Source organism: Rhamphochromis longiceps, linkage group LG7 (genome assembly GCF_057381845.1).
Source record: "Rhamphochromis longiceps isolate RC_006_pf linkage group LG7, R_longiceps_female_GT1.1, whole genome shotgun sequence".
Taxonomy (NCBI): Eukaryota; Metazoa; Chordata; class Actinopteri; order Cichliformes; family Cichlidae; genus Rhamphochromis; species Rhamphochromis longiceps.
Window position 1 is genome coordinate 8,022,815 of NC_140563.1, and position 18,771 is coordinate 8,041,585.

Genomic DNA, 18,771 nt, shown 5'->3' on the forward strand with positions numbered 1-18,771 from the left:
ATGAAGCCGTTGCCAATTAGATGCTTTCCAGGTGTTATTGCATAGCAGATGGTGGTGATGGTATTTTCCTGCATTTATAATACATGTACGATTAATTCTGACAAGATCTCAGACACCACTGGCTGAAATGCAGCCTCCACCGTGGTTTACAGATGGCTGTGGACCTTCACTGCCGCTCCTCTCTCCTGAGCTCCTTTCAAATTGTCATCAATACGTATAAACTAAAAGAAAATTTGGATTCAAGACCCGTTACCACTCATTTTCTATCTGTTTGCCTTCCTTAATAATGGCTTCTTGACAGCCACCCTTCACCAGTGCCAGATCCAGTATTTGCTGGATTTTCCATCTGTTCTTCTTTTGTCATCCACTCATCTTTTTAAGGACATACTGCACAGCATCCAAGATATGCCAAGTTCCAAGTAGTCTGCTAGCTGTAGATACTACACTGGTTCAGCCCTTTTTATGGTTGAATGATTCATAGCACACTCTTAAGTTCCTTAACAAAAAAAAAATTGTCTGAATTGTCAGGTTCAAGGATAGGACTGAAAATTAGGAAAACTTTGAAAGACCTCCAGAAAGCAGCATGGATTCGATATTTGAGACAGCATGGAAGAACATCCAGAATTCATTTAAAAAACTACTTGATTAATCAGTGTAGTGGGAAATGTTCACTGAATGAACATCGGGTTCAGATGTGATTTGCTCTTTCAGTCATTTGCTGTTTGTTGGTGCTGTGTGCATTTCTCAAACTTCAGCGCTTTTAGAGGCTTCGAGAATCATTCCTGCAAAGCGACAAAAACATGACACGGTAAGATACAAACATACTGCAGGTTTTATTTTACGTTTGCCATGACAATTAGAAAAATCATCTGGTGCATGTGAACATAAATCACTTCCCTCATCCAGCTTCAGTGAGCCAAAGTCACGTCGACGCTGCTAAAGGCGAGCGGTGACGTGCAGGATGTTTGCGTGAAAACACACTTTCACAACCGCCAAATATGATGACTAAACAATGGAGAAACGTGTGAGCCACAGGCCAGTAAAGTCATCATGCATGATAAGTGAGAGCAACACAAAGCAAGCCACAATTCAGTGTCTTCACGTTTGTGGTGCCGTTTGGTAAAAATGAGTAAGACGCCGATGAATCCACACAGTTTCACCGTTATCATGTTTCTACACCCACGAGTGTTATATAGATTTTATTTTTCTCTTTCATTACAAACATTTACAAAGATGACAGCCTTAGTATTAATGAGCAGTTGAGTACAGCGGTGCTAGAAATGCCGAAGCCTGTATAAAGTCGGTGGTCCTATGTTTGTAGCTGAGCTCTCATACGAACAAGCCCAGAATACGATAAGGTGCAAATCATCTCTGTAGAGTTTCGGGTCTGTACACTATAATAGATCAGTCACAAAATCCCTCATCGAATGCAGGCAGAGATACAACATTTGTGATGTCTATCATTTAGAAATAGTGCTTTTCCTGGGCCAATCTGAGGTAGACATAACAAAACCACTGAAGCAAAAAGACTGGTGTTTTTGAAAGATGGCAACTGAGACAGACATTCTTTTGTAATGAGCATACAAGCATAAGAGCTAACGTAGTAAGTCTGAAGCAAGCTGCTTGTTACATCGTGACCTTCTCCAGTCTACTGACAACTGCACAAAAGATCTTACCAGGAGCGATCAACAATTATAAATTAAACAAAGCAGGAATCAACTTTGACATTGTCCTCAGCAGCAGACACGTTGGACAGAGAGCCGTCAGCAACCGCTGCTCCTGAAAGCAGCACCGAAGCCCCCAAGAGCAACATGCCGGAGAGAAGCTGAGATTCTGAGCAGCCGACATTCATACAGTGCATTTCAGCATACACAGCAGGCCTAACACTAAAATACACACTCTGTTACAGCAACTTCACACACACACACGCGCCTCCACAGTTATTGCTTGAAAGCAGAACACGCATACAAAAACACACAACTCCAGCCAGTAGGTCAGTGCTGCTGAGTGGAGACAAGCAGCAAGGAACAAAAAAAAGTTAACATGCAGGCACCTTTAAGTCTGCAGAAAGCACCACGATTTGAAGAAAATAACACGTTAAGAGTAATGTGGCACAGGACACAACAAAACAAAAACACGACTTCACGTAAAAAAAAAAGCCTCTCAGATTGCCACATATGCCGTTTTCAAGATAAAAATATGCAACCCCGTGACTTAAAAATGACGACACGTCGAAAAATACTGATAAATGAAACAAAGTCAGGGCTTAGACCTCGGCTGTATTCCTGCTGCACACATTCTTTGGTCATGAATACATTAAATCCAACAGACTCACAAACGCTCTGCCGCACAAAGGAAACGCGCAGTAACTGATCCGAAGGTCTGTACAGAAACACGCTGGTGCACGAGTCTTTTGACGGAGGGTTTTTCAGATTTTTAAGATTAAAAATCCCTAGAAGGATGTTTAATCATTTCCACTGCGCAGTGTTGCAGACAACTTTTTTTTTATAGATTGCTGAAATCCTGAACCCAACAGGGTTTCACAGCCTCGTTTTGCCAGCAACTAAGTGTGTGCGTGTTTTTTTTTACACTTTGAGAGGTGACGTATAAAAAAATGCAAGATCGCTTAAGTTTTTAAGAGTTTTCTTGCAACAAAATTAGAACTCACATATCTTTGTGATGGGCCTGCTGCAGAGCTTTGTAGCGATAAAAAGCAAATACTCGTTAACTGCATTTACCTTTGCAGGGCAGATTACAACATCACTTTTACAATACTCACTTTTGCAGTGTCTTAACAAATATGATGCCAAACATTTCACAACGTATGCCTTATAACTTACTAGTGGGATACGAACTTAAAAGAAATGGTAGGTGTTTTGATTTTCACTGTCTCCGCTCTCTGGCAGTCCACAGGAGTAGCAAAGGCACAAAAACAGATACAGACAATCCCAACCAGTCCTACCCCGACCCATCGCACGGCTCCGGTGTTTCCTCAGCAAAAATCCTTTCCTCGTTACCCTCCACACCAGAGTCAGAGGTCACATTCAGGTGGGAGTCTTTGCACAGCGTCTGTCCTTTATAGTGCACATTAAAAATGACAAAGACATGCCTTCTTCTGCCCATTGGAATAGAAAGGGTAGGGTAGGGATGAAGGGAAGGGTAGGGTAGGGATGGGGGGAGGTAGGAGTGGGCGGGTAAGTAGGGTTAAAGAAATGAGAGGGGGGAAAACAAAAGAAAATCAGCCTTGGAGCTCCTCGAAGCATGTCTCACACACGCGTACTGGCTTTTTAGAGGATGGAGTGAGGGCGTTCCTTGACGAACACTCGGCACAGAAGATGTTTCCACAATGTCTGCAGTGGTGCTGGACATTCAGAGAGAAGAAGAGAGGCTCAGGGTAAGGAACGACTCAAACGTGCTCTCTTATGGGTTAAAAACAAAAATAATACCCACCTTCCTGACTGTGACGGTGAAGCCTTTCCCACAGGCCATGCAGTTCTGCACTTCATGATCCTCAGCCCACTTTCTGGTCAGACTCTGTGACTGTTTGATCTAAAAGGATCAACAGAAGCTGGCACAATCAGACGTCGTCTAACTTTATCGCTATGATAAAGAGCCTCCTTTTTCATCATCTCATTATTTTAGAATTTCTGAGTTTTGGTGCTGACCTGAAGCGACTGGTTCTCTCTGCCGAGCTCCTGCATGGCAGCCGTCGTGTCATCCAGTTTCCTCCTTAGCTCCACCACTTTGGCCTGGAGCTTCTCGATCTCACCTTCACCCTTCACGCACCTGAAACACAACCGTAGAGTGACGTCATCTTATTTAATGGTTTAAGCTTCAAAATGCATTTCCTAAATGGGTAAGATGATTTCATTTGTTAGGAGGTGTGACAGTTTTTTATAACTACATCATCACATGAATATAAAACGCTTTTAAACATCATTTAAAGTTTTCTACTATAAGCTAAGTTTAGCATTCAGTTCCTGATGGGCCCAATTACATGTTTTCATTTGTAAGGCATGACTGAAGCTCGTGATGGTCACATCCACAGCCACGCAGCTGATCTGCTACCTGTCTGCTGCTCCAGCCTGTGGGTGGCTTGGGAGTGGAAATGGTTTAAGTGCAGAGACCAACCAAATCGAATTAACCATCTGCTGTGACGCCATGAGAAGGATTGTTTTTTTATTTACACTTTTTCTTAAAATAGCCTATTTTCATGGTTATGTTTCTTGGATATTATCTGCATCTTTTTGGGGGCATAATAAAACCTGCATTTTAGAAAGTGTGCCTGTGCCTGTACATCCTTGGTTGTTTGGCTCCTGACAGCTACTGAATTTTACTTGGAAATGAGGCGTATCAGCTTTTCATAGTGTGGAGTTTTATTCAGTCCAGCTCAACAATCTTTCTGTTGTTATAACTGCATTTTCACCCTGAAACTGATCTGTAGGCAATTTAACAAAGACAAGCTCTCGGTGTATTAAAAAAAAAAACATTATAGAAAGTGGATATATTTCGACTTGCACCTGCTGGCTGATATTTATTTTGTTCATTATTTTTTTCCTTTTAGAGAATTTCCCACTTATTTTTGATTTGCTGTGCATAAAAAAAAACATTGAGCCAATTTAAACTTATGGAGTTTAAAGAGTTTATAAAGCACTGAGGATGGTAACATATACAGTATTATTTCTTTTTTCTTGGAACTGAATATATGACCAATAAAATACTGTGAATGGTTCTAAAAGCAGTGAATTTTCAAGGCGGTCAAGGATATTTCATACCTTTTCAGGGTTTATAGCATCTCTGCTAAGCAAAGTGTCAAAGGTCAAAGAGAAGTAATATCAATTCACCTTTCCAAAAGAGCCCGTCGCTCGTCCTGGTTGTTCTGCACGGTGGCCTCCAGCACAGCGATTTCTCCTCTCAGCTCATCCGTCTGTTTCTCGAGTTCGCCGACTCTCCGCTGGCTGCCCTGCCATTCCCTCTTCAACGTGGCCACGTTTTCATTCAGGGCTGTCACCTGCAAACCCATCTTAGCTTCTGCCTCCTCCCCACGTTTCACCTGCTCTTGCCATCTCTTCTTCTCTGCTGCCTTTTGATGGAAGAATTGACCGTGTCAGAGAAAGGAATAAGAAGGGAAGCGCCTAATACTGTATTTCTTGGGATTTGGGAGCCTACCAGCTGATCCTGAGCGTCCCTGATTTGAGCTAGGAGCTGCTCCTCCCTCTCACTCCTGCCGTCCTTGGTGGTCTGGTGCTCCTTCTGCTCCTGCTTGAGAGCACCCTGTGCTGCCTCCACCTGAGCCTGCAGCTCAAGTTTCTGCTGGATCAACAGCTGTTTGGCTTCCTGCAATTCGCCGAGCTCCTGAGAAGACACAGTTATGGGCATCGAATTGGTCAAGTTTCAGTGACAAAAGAAGCAATAACTCATCTGTGATCTCTTCACAGCTATGATGTCAAATTGCTGGCTAGAATGCTGCCTTGCGGCATCCCTGACACACCAACATGAGAAATATCAGTATGAGATATATCAATATCTAATATCTTAAATCTTAAGACAAACACTGCTGCTTGTTAAGCAGCGTGACTGACCTTCTCGCTCTTCTCTGTTAGTGTTTTTAACTCTGAAGTCAGCCTGCTGTTGTTCTTCTCCAGGACACTCTTTGCTTTGTTCAGCTCCTCCACATTGCTCTTCTCCTTGTCCAGCTCCTCCTTAACTTGACCCTGAATCAGTTGGCACGGTTTAGATTAAATGAATTGATAACTGTGAACATTTAGGTGTTAATAGTTTCCCAGACCTTTTGCTTCTGCAACTCCTTCAGGGTTTGCTCCTTCTGTTGGAGCTTCTCGTCCCGTTTGGCAAGCTCCTGCTCCAGCGAGCTACGGGCTGATTTCAAGTCCTGGATCTGGGACTCTAAGCCTGACTGATGGGTTTGATTAGCAGCCAGCTCCTCCTGAGCCACGCTCAGTTTCTGCTCAGACGCCTGCACACAGAAGAAGTTTGAAAGTCACTTAGAATCACTCACTGCAAAATCCGTGAGTATAATTTAATACATTTCAATCTGAGACTGAGAATCACCTGAAGCTGCACTATAACAGCCTCGTCTCGCTTGCATTAATGTACCTTGAGATCCTGACGGAGGGCAGAAACCTCAGAGTCTTTTCCGTACACGTCAGACTGAAGCTTACTGATGTTTTCCTTGCTTTGCTCCAAGGCCTTCTGCAGCTCTGCTGTCCGGCTCTTCTCGGAGGTCAGCTCCTGGCCGAGCCCTGACACCTGTGCCCTCAGCTTATTTTCTTCTTGTGCCTGGAGATAACAGTTAAAGTAACAGACTGTGATGGATTGTCCACTGTTACAAAGCTCAACTCATTGAGAATGACTTGTTTCAGTATAGAAACACTGACCACAATGTTAATGAGGAGATGTACAACGCTTGTCTCTTTTCTTAGTTTAAAGACAGTACTTACTTTCTTGACACCAGCTTCCTTTAGCTCTGTCACTTGGCCATTCAGTTTCTTAATCTCTTCTTCCAAAGATCCCTGGGTCATCTTCAGTTGCGTCCGCAGTTTTTCCAGCTCGTTCTCCTTTTCCCTCAGTGTCTCCCGAGTCTTTGTGTGCTGCTGTTCTAATGAGGTCAGCTGCACTTTCAGCTGCTTCTCTGACTGACAGTTTCAGAAACAACAGATGTTTATGTGTTGGATTTTAAAGTCTATAACATTTGATATTGCATTTTCTTTTTAGACGCTTACCTCTCTCATCTGCTCCAGCTGTTCTTTGGATTCCTTCATTGCCTTTGTGATGGACTCATTATTTTTCAGAAGCTCCTGTCTTGCTTTTTCATTAGACTTATCCTGGGGAGAGATGGAATCATGTGAGTAATTGTTTCCTAGAATTTCTCACAGGCTGCAGATTAACCAAACCTACCTTCTCCTCTATAGCTGATTTATGGTTCTTCCTCTCAGTGTTCAGTTGACTCTGACTCTCTTTCAGTGCCTTGTTAGCCTTTCCGAGACTCTCCTGAGTAGCTGCAAGCTCCTTTTGTTGAGCCTTTTTTCCCTCTTGGGCCTTTTGTAACTCTGCTGCCAGACTCTGAGCTTTTTTATCCAGCTCTGCATGCTGAGACTTTCCCTCCTGGGTCACCTTTTCCAGGTTTGCCTTCAAAGTAGCAATCCCCTGCTCGGATTGTGCTAGCTTCTGTTGGACATCACTCAAGGTACCTGCCTTTTTCTTTAATTCCTCCTGCAGACTTGTAGCACTTGGCAGAGGAAAGACAGGAGGTTATTCAATAAAACACAGAAAAATCAGTAAAATACAGTTACTCTGAAAACTAAAAAGCACAATCTCTCACCCTGCTTTCTCAGTCTCCAGCAAGCGTTGTAGCTCCTTGGCTTTCTTTTTAACTTCCGAACTTTCCTTCTGCAGCTGCTGCAGTTCCTGCTGCGCCTGATCCCGTGCAGCCTGCATCTCCCCTACCTGTGACTCCAATTTCTATTAGAATAAAAAACCACGTTAACTTATAAAAGCAATACATGGATGCACTTTCTAGGTGTTACATCATTCAGATCAAAAATAAATCTCTTAAACCGAGAACTCAACGCAGACCTTGCCGAGTCCCTCCAGCTGCTCTATCCGCTGCTCTGAGGCCAGTAGCTTGTCTTTGCATTCCTTCAGACTGCTTTCTAGTTGTGTGCACTGCTCTTGTCTCTCTTTGAGCCTTTGGCCATGATCCTCCAGGTTCTTCTGAACCTTATTCAGCTCCTAAAAGGGACAGCAAGGCAGAGTGAAGGACAGCAGCAATAAAAAGTTGAGCAGAGGTGGAACAGACAAAAAAAAAAGAAGCACAAAGTCAAATGAAACTGTGAAAACTGTGTTTCACTGTTTCGGTCTTCAAAGGAAAGAAATATGACACATTACAAAGGAAGCAGTGGGGCGCTTTAGCCAAATTTTAACACCAGTGGTACAGAGAGGAAGCTAACCTGCTGCTTGTCCTGTAGTGCATGTTGGGCAGACTCCAGGCTGTTCTCGAGGTTTGCTTTCTGTGCAGCCTTAGCTGCCTCTGCAGAGAGCAACAACTCTGTCTTTGCCTTCAGCTGCAGAAAAACAATCTGTTATTCTCACTATTTAAACTAAAGACACAACGTAGTGTGCTTGGATCAGTTAAGCAGCACGTGTGCAACACACCTATATCAATATCAACACATTACAGTCAGACACGTTTATCAGAGGCTTACCTGAGTATCCAACTGGGCCACTTTCTCCTTGCTCTCCGTGAGCTGGGTGGTGAGTTCAGTGACTGAAGTCTCCAGGGTATGAGCTCGGTCCTGGGCCGAGCGGAGCAGAGTCTTCTGCTCCTGGACCTGCTTGTGTAGATTATCTTGTGCTTGCTTGTTGCTCTCTGATTGGTTCTTGAGCTTGTCTGTCAACTGCGTTACCTTTAAATCCCACACATGAAAAAAAGTTATAAACTCGGGGAATGACTAAGAGCTCAATGCTGGTCTTTCTATATGATGCAATGTTTTTTTTCCTTCTATACAACAGTAAAGGACATGAGGTGAGGCAATCTAGAAGAGTGTGTGTGTGTGTGTGTGTGTGTGTGTGTGTGTGTGTGTGTGTGTGTGTGTGTGTGTGTGTGTGTGTGTGTGTGTGTGTGTGTGTGTGTGTGTGTGTGCCCACTTGTTCTTGTAGTGCATGGTTTTTCTCTTTAAGCTGGTTAAGGACAGCTGTCTCTCCTTCCCCGGCCTGGATTTTGGCACACAGGTCCTCTCTCTCAGCTTCCAGCTGGCTCACTGTGTCTTTACTCTTCTGAAGCAGAGCTTCCAGGTTCTGTATCTTCTGGTCTTTATCTCCGATTTGACGCAACACCTGCTCCAGGTCATTCTAAATGACAAGACAAACAAACAAGACTTTTGGTATTTCGTTCATTTTTTTAAAACTGTAAATCCTTTATTTCATTGGGGTTGTGATGTGATACACATGGAAAAATGTTGACTTGAGCTGAATCTTTCCGTAAATAAAATCTTATTCCATCATGATGAAATTAAATGTGATTTCAGTTAAATACTCAAATTAATAAATCTTAAACACAGCTGTCTTTTTATGCTTTGTGCTTACTGACGATATAATAAATGTCTGAGGTGAGAGGTTACAGAGGAGCCTTACCTGCGCCTCGCGGAGTTTGCCGTTGGTGTTTTGCTGCAGTGCCTGCAGCTCCTGGTGCTGCTGCTTGGCTTTCTCCAGCTGGTGCTGCAGGTCTGTGCTCTTACTGGCACTCTCCTTCAACTGAGGCAAAAACAAATGAGCATCATTACTAACTTTATTGCTTTCACACTGTTTTTTGCCTATACACCTAACATCAGGTAAATTTGTTAACCATTTGTTAACCAATCCTCTAAATTATACACCACCTTTCTAACTCTTTCATCAAGATTTGTGTGTGGGCTTTTTTCTTTTGTTTTTTGGGGGGGTATTTTGTCCTGTCCATCACTGATTCCTTCCTGAATTTTAGTCAAATAAACAAATCAAAAGTATATTTGACTATTTTTCAGTGCACAAAACTCTATCTGCAGATATTCTGATGTTCGCTCTTTCCAATTCCCAATTTCCCTACAAGAATCATTAAAGCTCCAGCAGATGCCCACCTGTTCCTCTGCACGGGAGAGTTTGAGCTGCAGGTCGGCTGCTTGTTGCTCGCGGTCCTTGAGTTTCTCCCCCGACAGCTGCCTCTGTTCTTTCAATCGACCTTGCACCTCACCCAGCTGCCTCTCTGCCTCCAACAGTTTGGCATGCAGCTAGAAAAGCGCAGAGACGATAGTAAAGAGTAAAGTAGATAACAAAGGATGACAAAGTCCAAGAGCAAGAAATACCAGATATTTAGATGTGGAAAATCAACTCTACTGTGTTCGTTTTTTTATTCATGTTTTTTGCTGCACTTTAAACCAATATTATGGTTTAAGTCTGTTTTTTTCACCCTCCCAGCCAAAATATTTGACACGATATTATGTGTGTAACTGAAATGTAAGTAGCAAATTATATTCAGTGTATTTTTTTATACTAATTTGCAACAACGTTCATCTAAAAGCACTTCATGTTTTGAAGAGACATTTTAGACAATGTATGCAAAAGCACATTTTCAAGAGCCTCTGATGTTTTCTTCTCCAACTCTTTCTAACAACAGAAGCATTTGTGACTTCTTTGCCTGCCTGACTCACCTGACTGATCTCAGTCTGCTGCTGAGCACCTTGGCTTTCCTTTTCTTCCCGCTGCTGTTCCAGCTGTTTCCTCTCAACCTTTAACTCTGCATGCTTCACCTCTAGCTCTGTAATCTCACTCTTCAACTTTGCCACCTCCTCAGCCCTCTCTGAGACCTCCATCTGGGCTTTGTGCAGGGACGCCTCAGCCCCTGTGGCCCGAGCCTGCAGCTCTTGCACTTCTAATTCCCTTTCCCTCAGGCTTTCTTGGACTTCCTTCTTGGAAGCTTTCTCAGCCCCTAGATGCTCCTCCAGATCTTGATACTCCTTCTCCTTGCGTGCAAGCTTTTCAGACAGGCTCTGCAAGTATAACAGAAGACAACATCAGTCAGTTATGCGATCTATGCCAAGACATTTGGCCTTTATGGTGGTGAAGTTTTTCCATAAATTGAACAAAACTTGTGAATGACAAAACAAGAGCAAGCAAAAATGACTGCCTTGTGTTACTTCTTGGCAGTGAGCAGGGTCTTATTGAAAAAGACTGATAATGTTACAGCCGCTAATTAAGTCACAGCGGAACATGAACCATTTGTCTTTTCTAAATTAAAACCGTTAGCGTGATAGGAGTTGCACCACGTCATGAACACACCCCGCCCCGCACGACCTCATGTGCTACGAGCAATGGAAAAGAACAGTGGCCTGTTATAATAAAGTGAGGTATGCCATTTCTAGAGGATGGTTTACAACACAGAGCTGCACAGCACTTGCTCCGGCTGCAAACTTGGCAACAGGGCGACAAAGAAAAATAATGTTGTTAATAGTGAAGCATGCTGCTAACTAGGAAGAGTGACAGGGGATCTGGATTTCACAGACATCCAAGAACCCTCGTTAGATTTTTGACCCCCACTCTGCATTTATGCATTTCCTTCCTTCTCCGTGTTTTTGCTTTTCTCCTCTTGCTCCCCACTTCCTGTCTCTCACCATCTGCTCAACCTTTTTTTTGCCCCTTTTTATTCTCATGAGACAAATATCTGTATCAGGTCTCGGGTGTCCTGTTGTTAGGAGAAGCACAGGGCAGTGGCAACGTGCTGGAGATCCACTTCTCTAATCCCCTTCTTACCAGAAGGCTGGAGGACTGCTGTTGAGAATTTAATCTCTGGCTACGTTTCCCCAGTTCCCGTTGCAGCAGTGCTGTTACCTGTGACTGCATTTCACCCCTGCAGTGCAGCGCTGGTTTAATTATAGTGCCGCGTGTAAGTTTTGCCAACATATCTGGGTTGTCAAAGACAGTTGGTGACAGCAGGGTATTGTGATGAGACCTGATGCTGAGCAACAGAGGAAGGTTTACAGCAGCTGCTGAGACTGAGTAATGTTACTGTGGGAAAAAGTAAATCCTACACATTCTTGCAGTGCAACAGATGTAAAAGTAGACACGTTTGCACCTGTGCTTATTCGTCCAGAATAGCTACAACAGCTGTAGCTGTTTGGTTCTGGTGTGGTGAGCGTGTGTTACCTGACTTTGCTGCTGCAAGTTATTCAAATTGCTCTGCAACTCATGAATCTGTTGCGTGTAGACGGCTGCTTCCTGAGGACCCTTCTCCAGCTCTGCCTTCAGTTGGGATATGGTCATCTGCAGTCCAGTAAAAAGGACACGTTAGACTCTTTCTCAAAGACAAATGTATATTGACGAAACAGACGCAGCACTGTAAAGGACTGGCATAAAATAAAACACAGACTAGTAATGAACAGGCTTCACTTCCACAAAAGCTAATAAGTAAATAAAATAAATTCACAGACTAATAAAAGTAAAGAAACCTCAGACAAAAACGAAACAAAGCTCCAAAGAAATGAAACTAAATTTGGGGGCCAACTTGTTTACCTCCAGTTTACGAATCTTGAGTATTGTGAGTGTTGCGGAGGGGTGCAGTGTGTGAGAAGCAGAAGGAAGAAAGGGAAAAAGACAGAGGGACAAAAGTGAGTCACGAAACAACAGCAAGCAGCAGCACAGAGCTGCTGAGCTGAGAGAATAAAAATCTGAATATTTCACACAAACATGTGTTTAATATACTAAAACGACAGCGAGTTGGAGACAGCTGGCAAATTCCTAACAGCGCTCCTCGTCAACTATATCTGACAGCTATTATATAATTAAAACCCAGACCTCTAAATATTCTCAAAATCTGCTTTTTTCAGTGTGTAAAAAAATATGAGTAGGTCTTTAAGATCATTTGCAGAAGGAGAGGTTCAGGGCCCGCGGCTGCCTGATAGAGCTCTAAAGATAGTCCTCTCCTTCTGGGAGAAAAATGCAGGAAATAGGGCTGAATTATTCACCATGCATTAATTAAAGGCTGAATTAGGCACAAAGCCCAAAGAACATCTGAACTTTTTCAGAACTTATTACAAAACTGTTTCTTGTCTTTGGTGAACTGTGAAAAGTAAGTCAAATTAAACTTTTTCAAATATTTACACAGACAATGAAAACAATCGTTTTTATGTGACTGTGACAGTCAAGAGCGTCAAACACAACAGGTGTTTCGGCGTTCTAACCTCTGAGGTAGTGTAATTAGCCTGCAGTTGCTCATAATGGTTTTTGAGGCGCTCTGACTCTTCCTCCCTCTCACGGGTCATGTTGTCCATCAGTGTTTGCACCTGGACCAGCTCCTTCTGCAGGACCTCGACATCCTCAACGCCCGGTCGCTGCAGCTAGGGGGCAGAGAAAAAAAACACTATGTTTTAAAAAAAAGAAAAAAGGACCGGGTCACAACAAGTCCAGCAAGAGACAAAAGCTATGTGAAATTCACCAGGCGTGCACACTTTAAAATGCTTTTGAACAGCACCAGTACGATGTTCTGACTTCAGTAAATCCAAGAGTCTACAGCTCAGTGGTTTTAGGATTAAATTTACTGTTAGTTCCATTAGTGGATAGCTGATTTTAAATTGTCAATATGTGACTGAAGTGCAGCCATACATGCACATGCCATACCACTGTGCCCACCATGTTTGAGAGCAATTGTTTGCTTCACATCGTGACCTGTATCGCCCATCTCCAAACTTTTCTCTTCCCATCATTCAGTTTTCATCAGGCCGAAGATTTGTTTGGATTTTTTTAAGAGCAGTCTACTCCGGTCTTCCTGGTCCTGAGCGTAACCAGTGGTTTGCACCTTGTTGTAAACATTCTGCGTTTATACTCCTGAAGGCATCACTTGATTGTAGACTCTGACAATGATACTCCTACCTCCTCGAGAATGTTTTGACTTGGTTAGATGTTGCCAAGTTTTGGTTTTTTTTAAACTAAGAATGAATTTGCGATCATCAGCTTTAGCTATCTTCTGTGGTCTTTCAGGCACTTTGAGCTGGCTAGTGTGTTTCTTCTTTTCTTCTTAAGAATGTACCAGATTGTTGATTTGGTCACTTTTAAAAGTTTTACTCTCGCTCTAATGTTTTTATCTGGGTTTTTAAACCTAATTATAGCCTCCCTCACTTGCGCCAAAATCTCTATGGACCTGATATTGAGAGTTCGAATGAAAAGCTATCAAAGCTAAGATCAATGCCTGAAATCAACTCGAGATTCTTTACTTGCTTAGTTTGTCGTGGAATAATCAGAGAACCATGAAGCTGGTTATCAATTTTCCAATTGTTCTGATCTTATGAAAATGGGGGAATATGAATAAAAATGGCCGTCATTGCTAAACAGGTAATGCAAATTTTTCATTAAGCCCTTTAAATTAAAGCTGTAAGTCTCACTTATATCACATATTGATAGTTTGATTTAAAATCCAACGAAATGATGTAGAGACGCAAAAAAAAGGACCTAGCTGCATTTTTGGGTGAAGCTTCCATAAACCAGTTGGAACAGTTAACACCTGTTCAGGCCAGACGGCACAGGAATATGAGCATAATTGTACGTTTGAACCACACGACTCTATTGCTGAGGCCAGTTCACTTTTTTTGGTGATAAAAGTTTTTTAAGATTCCATTTTTCTCAACATGTCTTTGACAAATGTGTGGACAGGGCCTGTGTTGATCCTTCAGGAACACAGCTCAGAGTCAAACTGAAATCACTGTGGAGGTCAAACTCTAAAGAAAACATTTACTCGAGAGAACAGAATAAATAACAAAAGACACTTGGAGCGTGTTCTTGTACCAGCTCTGTTTGGAGTCGCTCGTTCTCCTCCTTCGCTTCCTGCAGTTGTTCGTTCAACTTGGCTAATCTCTGGTCAGCAGCCTCCCTGAGGCTTTTCTCCTCATCGTAACGGGACTTCAAATCTGTTGGATTCAGTGATGGAAAAAATGGGAAAAAAAAGAAAAAATTTAATCAGATTTATCCCGGAAAATACTCATTCCTTGAGGCTGGGTTGAAAAACGAAAAAATTCTGAATAAGGTCAAATGGATTTGTAAAAGGAAAATAAATAAATGATGATGCAGACCCACAGACACAGGCCTCCCAGTTGTCCGGCCGAACACTAACCTACTATCTCTGTGGCCAGCTGGGCAGCCTTCTGCTCAAACAGGTCTTTCATCTGTTTGATGTTGAACTTCTCTGTCTCAGCTTCATTCAGCTTCCTTTCAAGTACTGAAAAACAGCATGACATATTAGCGACTGATGATCTGCTGTGTAGTTACACGTGCACTTTAAGGGTCCCCTACCTGAATCATCCGCGCTCATCTGCCCATCGTTCTGCGGATGTGAGCGAATGAGAGAAACACTGCATTAGCATCATGTTTTATATTCACAAAGTCACCTCTTCATTAAAACATGTTTTTTTTTATCTTGAAGCATTTACCTGCTTCAGGTGTCCTTGGACTTTGTCTAACTCCTTTTTTAGCTCACCAGAGAACCATCTTTCCTCCTAACCATGAAAAACACACTCATAAATCAAGTTTGCAGAATCATTTACACCGCTCACTAACAGGTACAGTTTAAACGCAGCGATACCTTGAGAGAAGTGTGCAGGTCCTGGACCTCCTGCCGCAGCATTGTGAGGTCTTCCCTAAAAGAGAAAAAAAATACCATGTTGATTAAAAAAAACAAACACTAAATTAAACACTGCCACAAACGTACTGAGGTCAGTCTCTATGCTTTGATCAGAAACGCTAATCTCACCTAGTGGGGGCCACGTGAGCAGGGAGGTCTCCGGTATCATGGAACAGCTCATAGTGCTTGAACAGCTCCTCTGCAGAGTTGTGAGACTTCATGCACTGAGGACAGATGAAGCCCTGCACACAGAAGTATGCCATTAATGAAAACTGCTTCAGTTAAAAAAAACATAAAAACAGCAAAAACTAAAAGAAAAAACAAAAGTAGAAGTTCTCAGTTAAAAGCAAAGTGCATCCACATTACCTCAGATGTCTGATCGTGGTTAAGGTCGGTGCTGGGCTGCTCTGACTCTGCATTCTGAGACCCTCCCTTCCCGGGAGTCTGGTGAACAGAAAATAAGACTTTTATGTTGAAGCTCAATACCTCAACGCGACAAAATTAAAAGTCCATAACTTATAACATTGTGATCTATTGAAATCACATTGTTATAAGCATTAACAACACCATTTGTTTTAAGATTTAAAATATAACTGAGATGACTCGTGTTTCTCTTCATCTGTAATATTTATAGTAGTTAATAATCTCTGGCAAAGGCACATATCTGTCTATGTAAAGTCTGACATATTAAAGAACCTAAAGTCACATTTACCCATACATTCATTCAGTAAGTTCTTCTATGCACTTCTAAGCGAATTATCTTCATCAGTTCCACAGCCAAGCTAACATTCATGTCTTCTGAGTGTAGGAGGAACATGCAAACTCCACATAAGAAGGTCCCAGCCAACCAGGAGATTCAAACCCTGAATTTTCTTACTGTGTAACAGTGCTTACCAGTGCATAACCTGACCATGTGGAACTAAAACACCCTACAGAGCCTGGATCTAGGATTGTGTTAAGGCACAGATCTGGAGCTTCGACACTTCTTCAAGGGAAGATTTTTAGAACGCCAAGAGTCATTCTAGCCCTAACTGCTAAGGCCAAACTAAGCTATCGGGCACCTGGGCTTCATGATAAAGAGGCAAGGCAGAGGCCTTTCTAGCAAGAGACACATGAAAGCTGCCTGGAGTTACGAAAAGAAAGGACCTCGACTGTGAGAAACAACATCCACTAACCAAGCAGGAACTATTTGATCTCAATGCTAAGTGTCATGTCAGGAGCACACTTTGTAATCTGGCTAGGAAATATTTTTAAAATTTCCCCAAGACTGACTTTCCTTGTACAGTTCCTATCAGTGCTTCCAGCATTTCACATATATGACGCTGTGGTGCTAGTGTGGCTATGCTTCGGTCACAGATTCAGTTTTAAAAGCAGCAATGATTTACCTAGACTATCTGCCTTTCCTGTGTTATTGCATATCAATAACTATTTAACATATGTGTTTACAAATTTTCTGTGACTTCATGAAATGTGCAAGGCTTTAGCCCACTGGCCTGAAAAACAAACACATTAGCTAGATGTTCCGCAGGTTTTCCATTCACAAAAAGGATTTATTGGTGCAGGTGACATGAATGAAAGAGGTCAAAATTAGTGTTTGTGCAAGTTGGGCATTCAGCAAAGACTGACCTAAGTTTGTTTAAAGGCTGACTTAAGGGTTGGGTTGCATTACGGAGCAACCTTTAACCCTAGTTCAACAAATAGTGTGTGTGTGTGTGTGTGTGTGTGTGTGTGTGTGTGTGTGTGTGTGTGTGTGTGTGTGTGTGTGTTATGTAATATTACTAGCCTCAAAAATAAATATACATACATTAAAAATATACAAAACTGTATTATACTACAGGCCTTCTTCAATAATAGCAACTGCATTACCAGTGGGATTATTATTGTACATTGTTTTGAAATGGACTGGAAATGCAATATTTGTCATCTTTTAAACTGCTGTTAAAACCTGTTGAAATCCCTTTAAGGTCAAGGGTGGTGTTGCAACTGTGATATGGCAAAGGTATAAAATGAACTGCAATCAGTATCTTGTGGCCTGATAAGTATTTGAACCTATCAAATTACCTGAGTGTCTAATCACTCTGTAAATAAGGTGGTTCAAAAGCAACTTCTCTTATATAAAAAGGGGTGAGATGTGAGCTGTCTTCTCTAAACAGAGCATGTCTCCCTTTAGTCCTATTAACCCATAATAATAGCCAAAAGGTGGTGACGGTTACAAAGCTGCTACTTCTTATTTTGGCTGCTCCCTTTAGGACTTGCCATAGGGGATCATCTACCTTCATCTTACCCTATCCATACTATCCCCTCTGTTGCACCAACCCCCTGCATGTATTCAACATATCCAAACTATATCAGCCTTTCCTCTCTAACTTTGTCTCCAAACCACTCAACCTGGCCTTTTTGTCAGTCCCACTGTCTCTTATTACCATCTTATAATAGGACTTTTCAGTCTTCCTGCCATGCTTCTGTCTCAAATCAGCCCTGACACTTATCTAGACCTCTCTGTTCACGATCTCCAGGTATGTTTAACCTCTTCTGCCTTCACAATTTCCCGTCCTTGCAGCTTCGCTGTTAATAATTACAAGGCTACAGATAATGTGTAAAAACACAGAACAAAACAGTACTAAGCGCTTTAAAAATGTACCGACCTAAATAAAAACGGAATGGGTATTGTGATCTAACTAATGTATACAAACTAACGCGAGGAGCGATGCCTTGTGGTAAATGTAGTCTTCTAAGAAGCTAGCCAAGTAGCTGACCTCTGCTCTTTACTCTCACAATTAACTTTAAAGACAAGCAGCCAGTTTAATTAACCCTGCCAGCATGAACAGTTTTGTGTTTACTTGGTTAAAACGCGTGTTTCTACGTTGTGGTGAGCCAGATGACAACACTTCCCAACACTAGTAGGTAGCTAACGTCACTGTTAGCATGTGACGAGAAGACGATGAATTAACCTACCTACTCCTGTAACATAGCTAGCTAACGGAAAGTACGAATAGAAACTGTGTCAGTGACTAAATATATCAGATTTTAAAGCTCTCCCATAATGGAATAACCCTTAAGAGGTATAAAATTTAAGTATATTATAATCCACAGACTAGTTTCATTCCTGTCCACTTTAGCATGCTCGTTTTATCCAAGTTAGCATTTAATGGTTAGCTGTGTCAGCCCAACGCAAGGAGCGCTCGATGTATTCACTCCGACCTGCAGGAACTTTTTCAACCTACCAGTTCTCACTAGCTAAACGTAAACCCGCCCATCAGCGATACGTTTTGTATCAAAACATTCGTCTCCACCACGAAACCAGACATAGACAGGCCTGTGTCTTCTGAGGAAAACATCTCCAGTTGCCTAAACAAAAATCGATCCCGATGATTGCTTTGTCCCCCGGATAGCTTACCATTTGCAGTATCCGTCTGAGCATAGCCTCGATTGTGTTTTGTCCCGTCAAGAAATCCTGACAGTTTTCAAAATGCCAAGTTTACGTCTGTGAACGGCGAACACCTGACCGGACTCAGGGAACAGCAGCGACGGATGGGCGGGTCATGGAGAGGATGGCTCAGCACCAGGAGGATACACAACCTGGTGATATTCAGGATTACATACAAGAGCCGTCGTGC

General features: G+C 42.4%; 1 protein-coding gene across 1 annotated transcript; it reads right to left on the minus strand.

The window, feature by feature from the left end:
* Positions 1-978: 978 nt before the first annotated feature.
* Positions 979-18,694, minus strand: eea1 (early endosome antigen 1). Its single transcript, XM_085411891.1, has 29 exons — positions 18,552-18,694; positions 15,521-15,598; positions 15,284-15,396; positions 15,116-15,170; positions 14,964-15,029; positions 14,827-14,857; positions 14,648-14,752; positions 14,323-14,444; positions 12,726-12,881; positions 11,692-11,808; positions 10,200-10,538; positions 9,630-9,779; positions 9,151-9,270; positions 8,665-8,868; positions 8,223-8,423; positions 7,968-8,081; positions 7,594-7,749; positions 7,340-7,479; positions 6,916-7,246; positions 6,741-6,842; positions 6,459-6,653; positions 6,115-6,297; positions 5,789-5,974; positions 5,583-5,714; positions 5,170-5,355; positions 4,845-5,083; positions 3,666-3,786; positions 3,451-3,549; positions 979-3,361 (listed from the first exon to the last, which is right to left on the minus strand). The coding sequence occupies exons 1-29, from the start codon at positions 18,573-18,575 to the stop codon at positions 3,239-3,241; spliced, it is 4,188 nt and encodes a 1,395-aa protein (XP_085268017.1). The 5' UTR covers positions 18,576-18,694; the 3' UTR covers positions 979-3,238.
* Between the last annotated feature and the right edge of the window lie 77 nt (positions 18,695-18,771).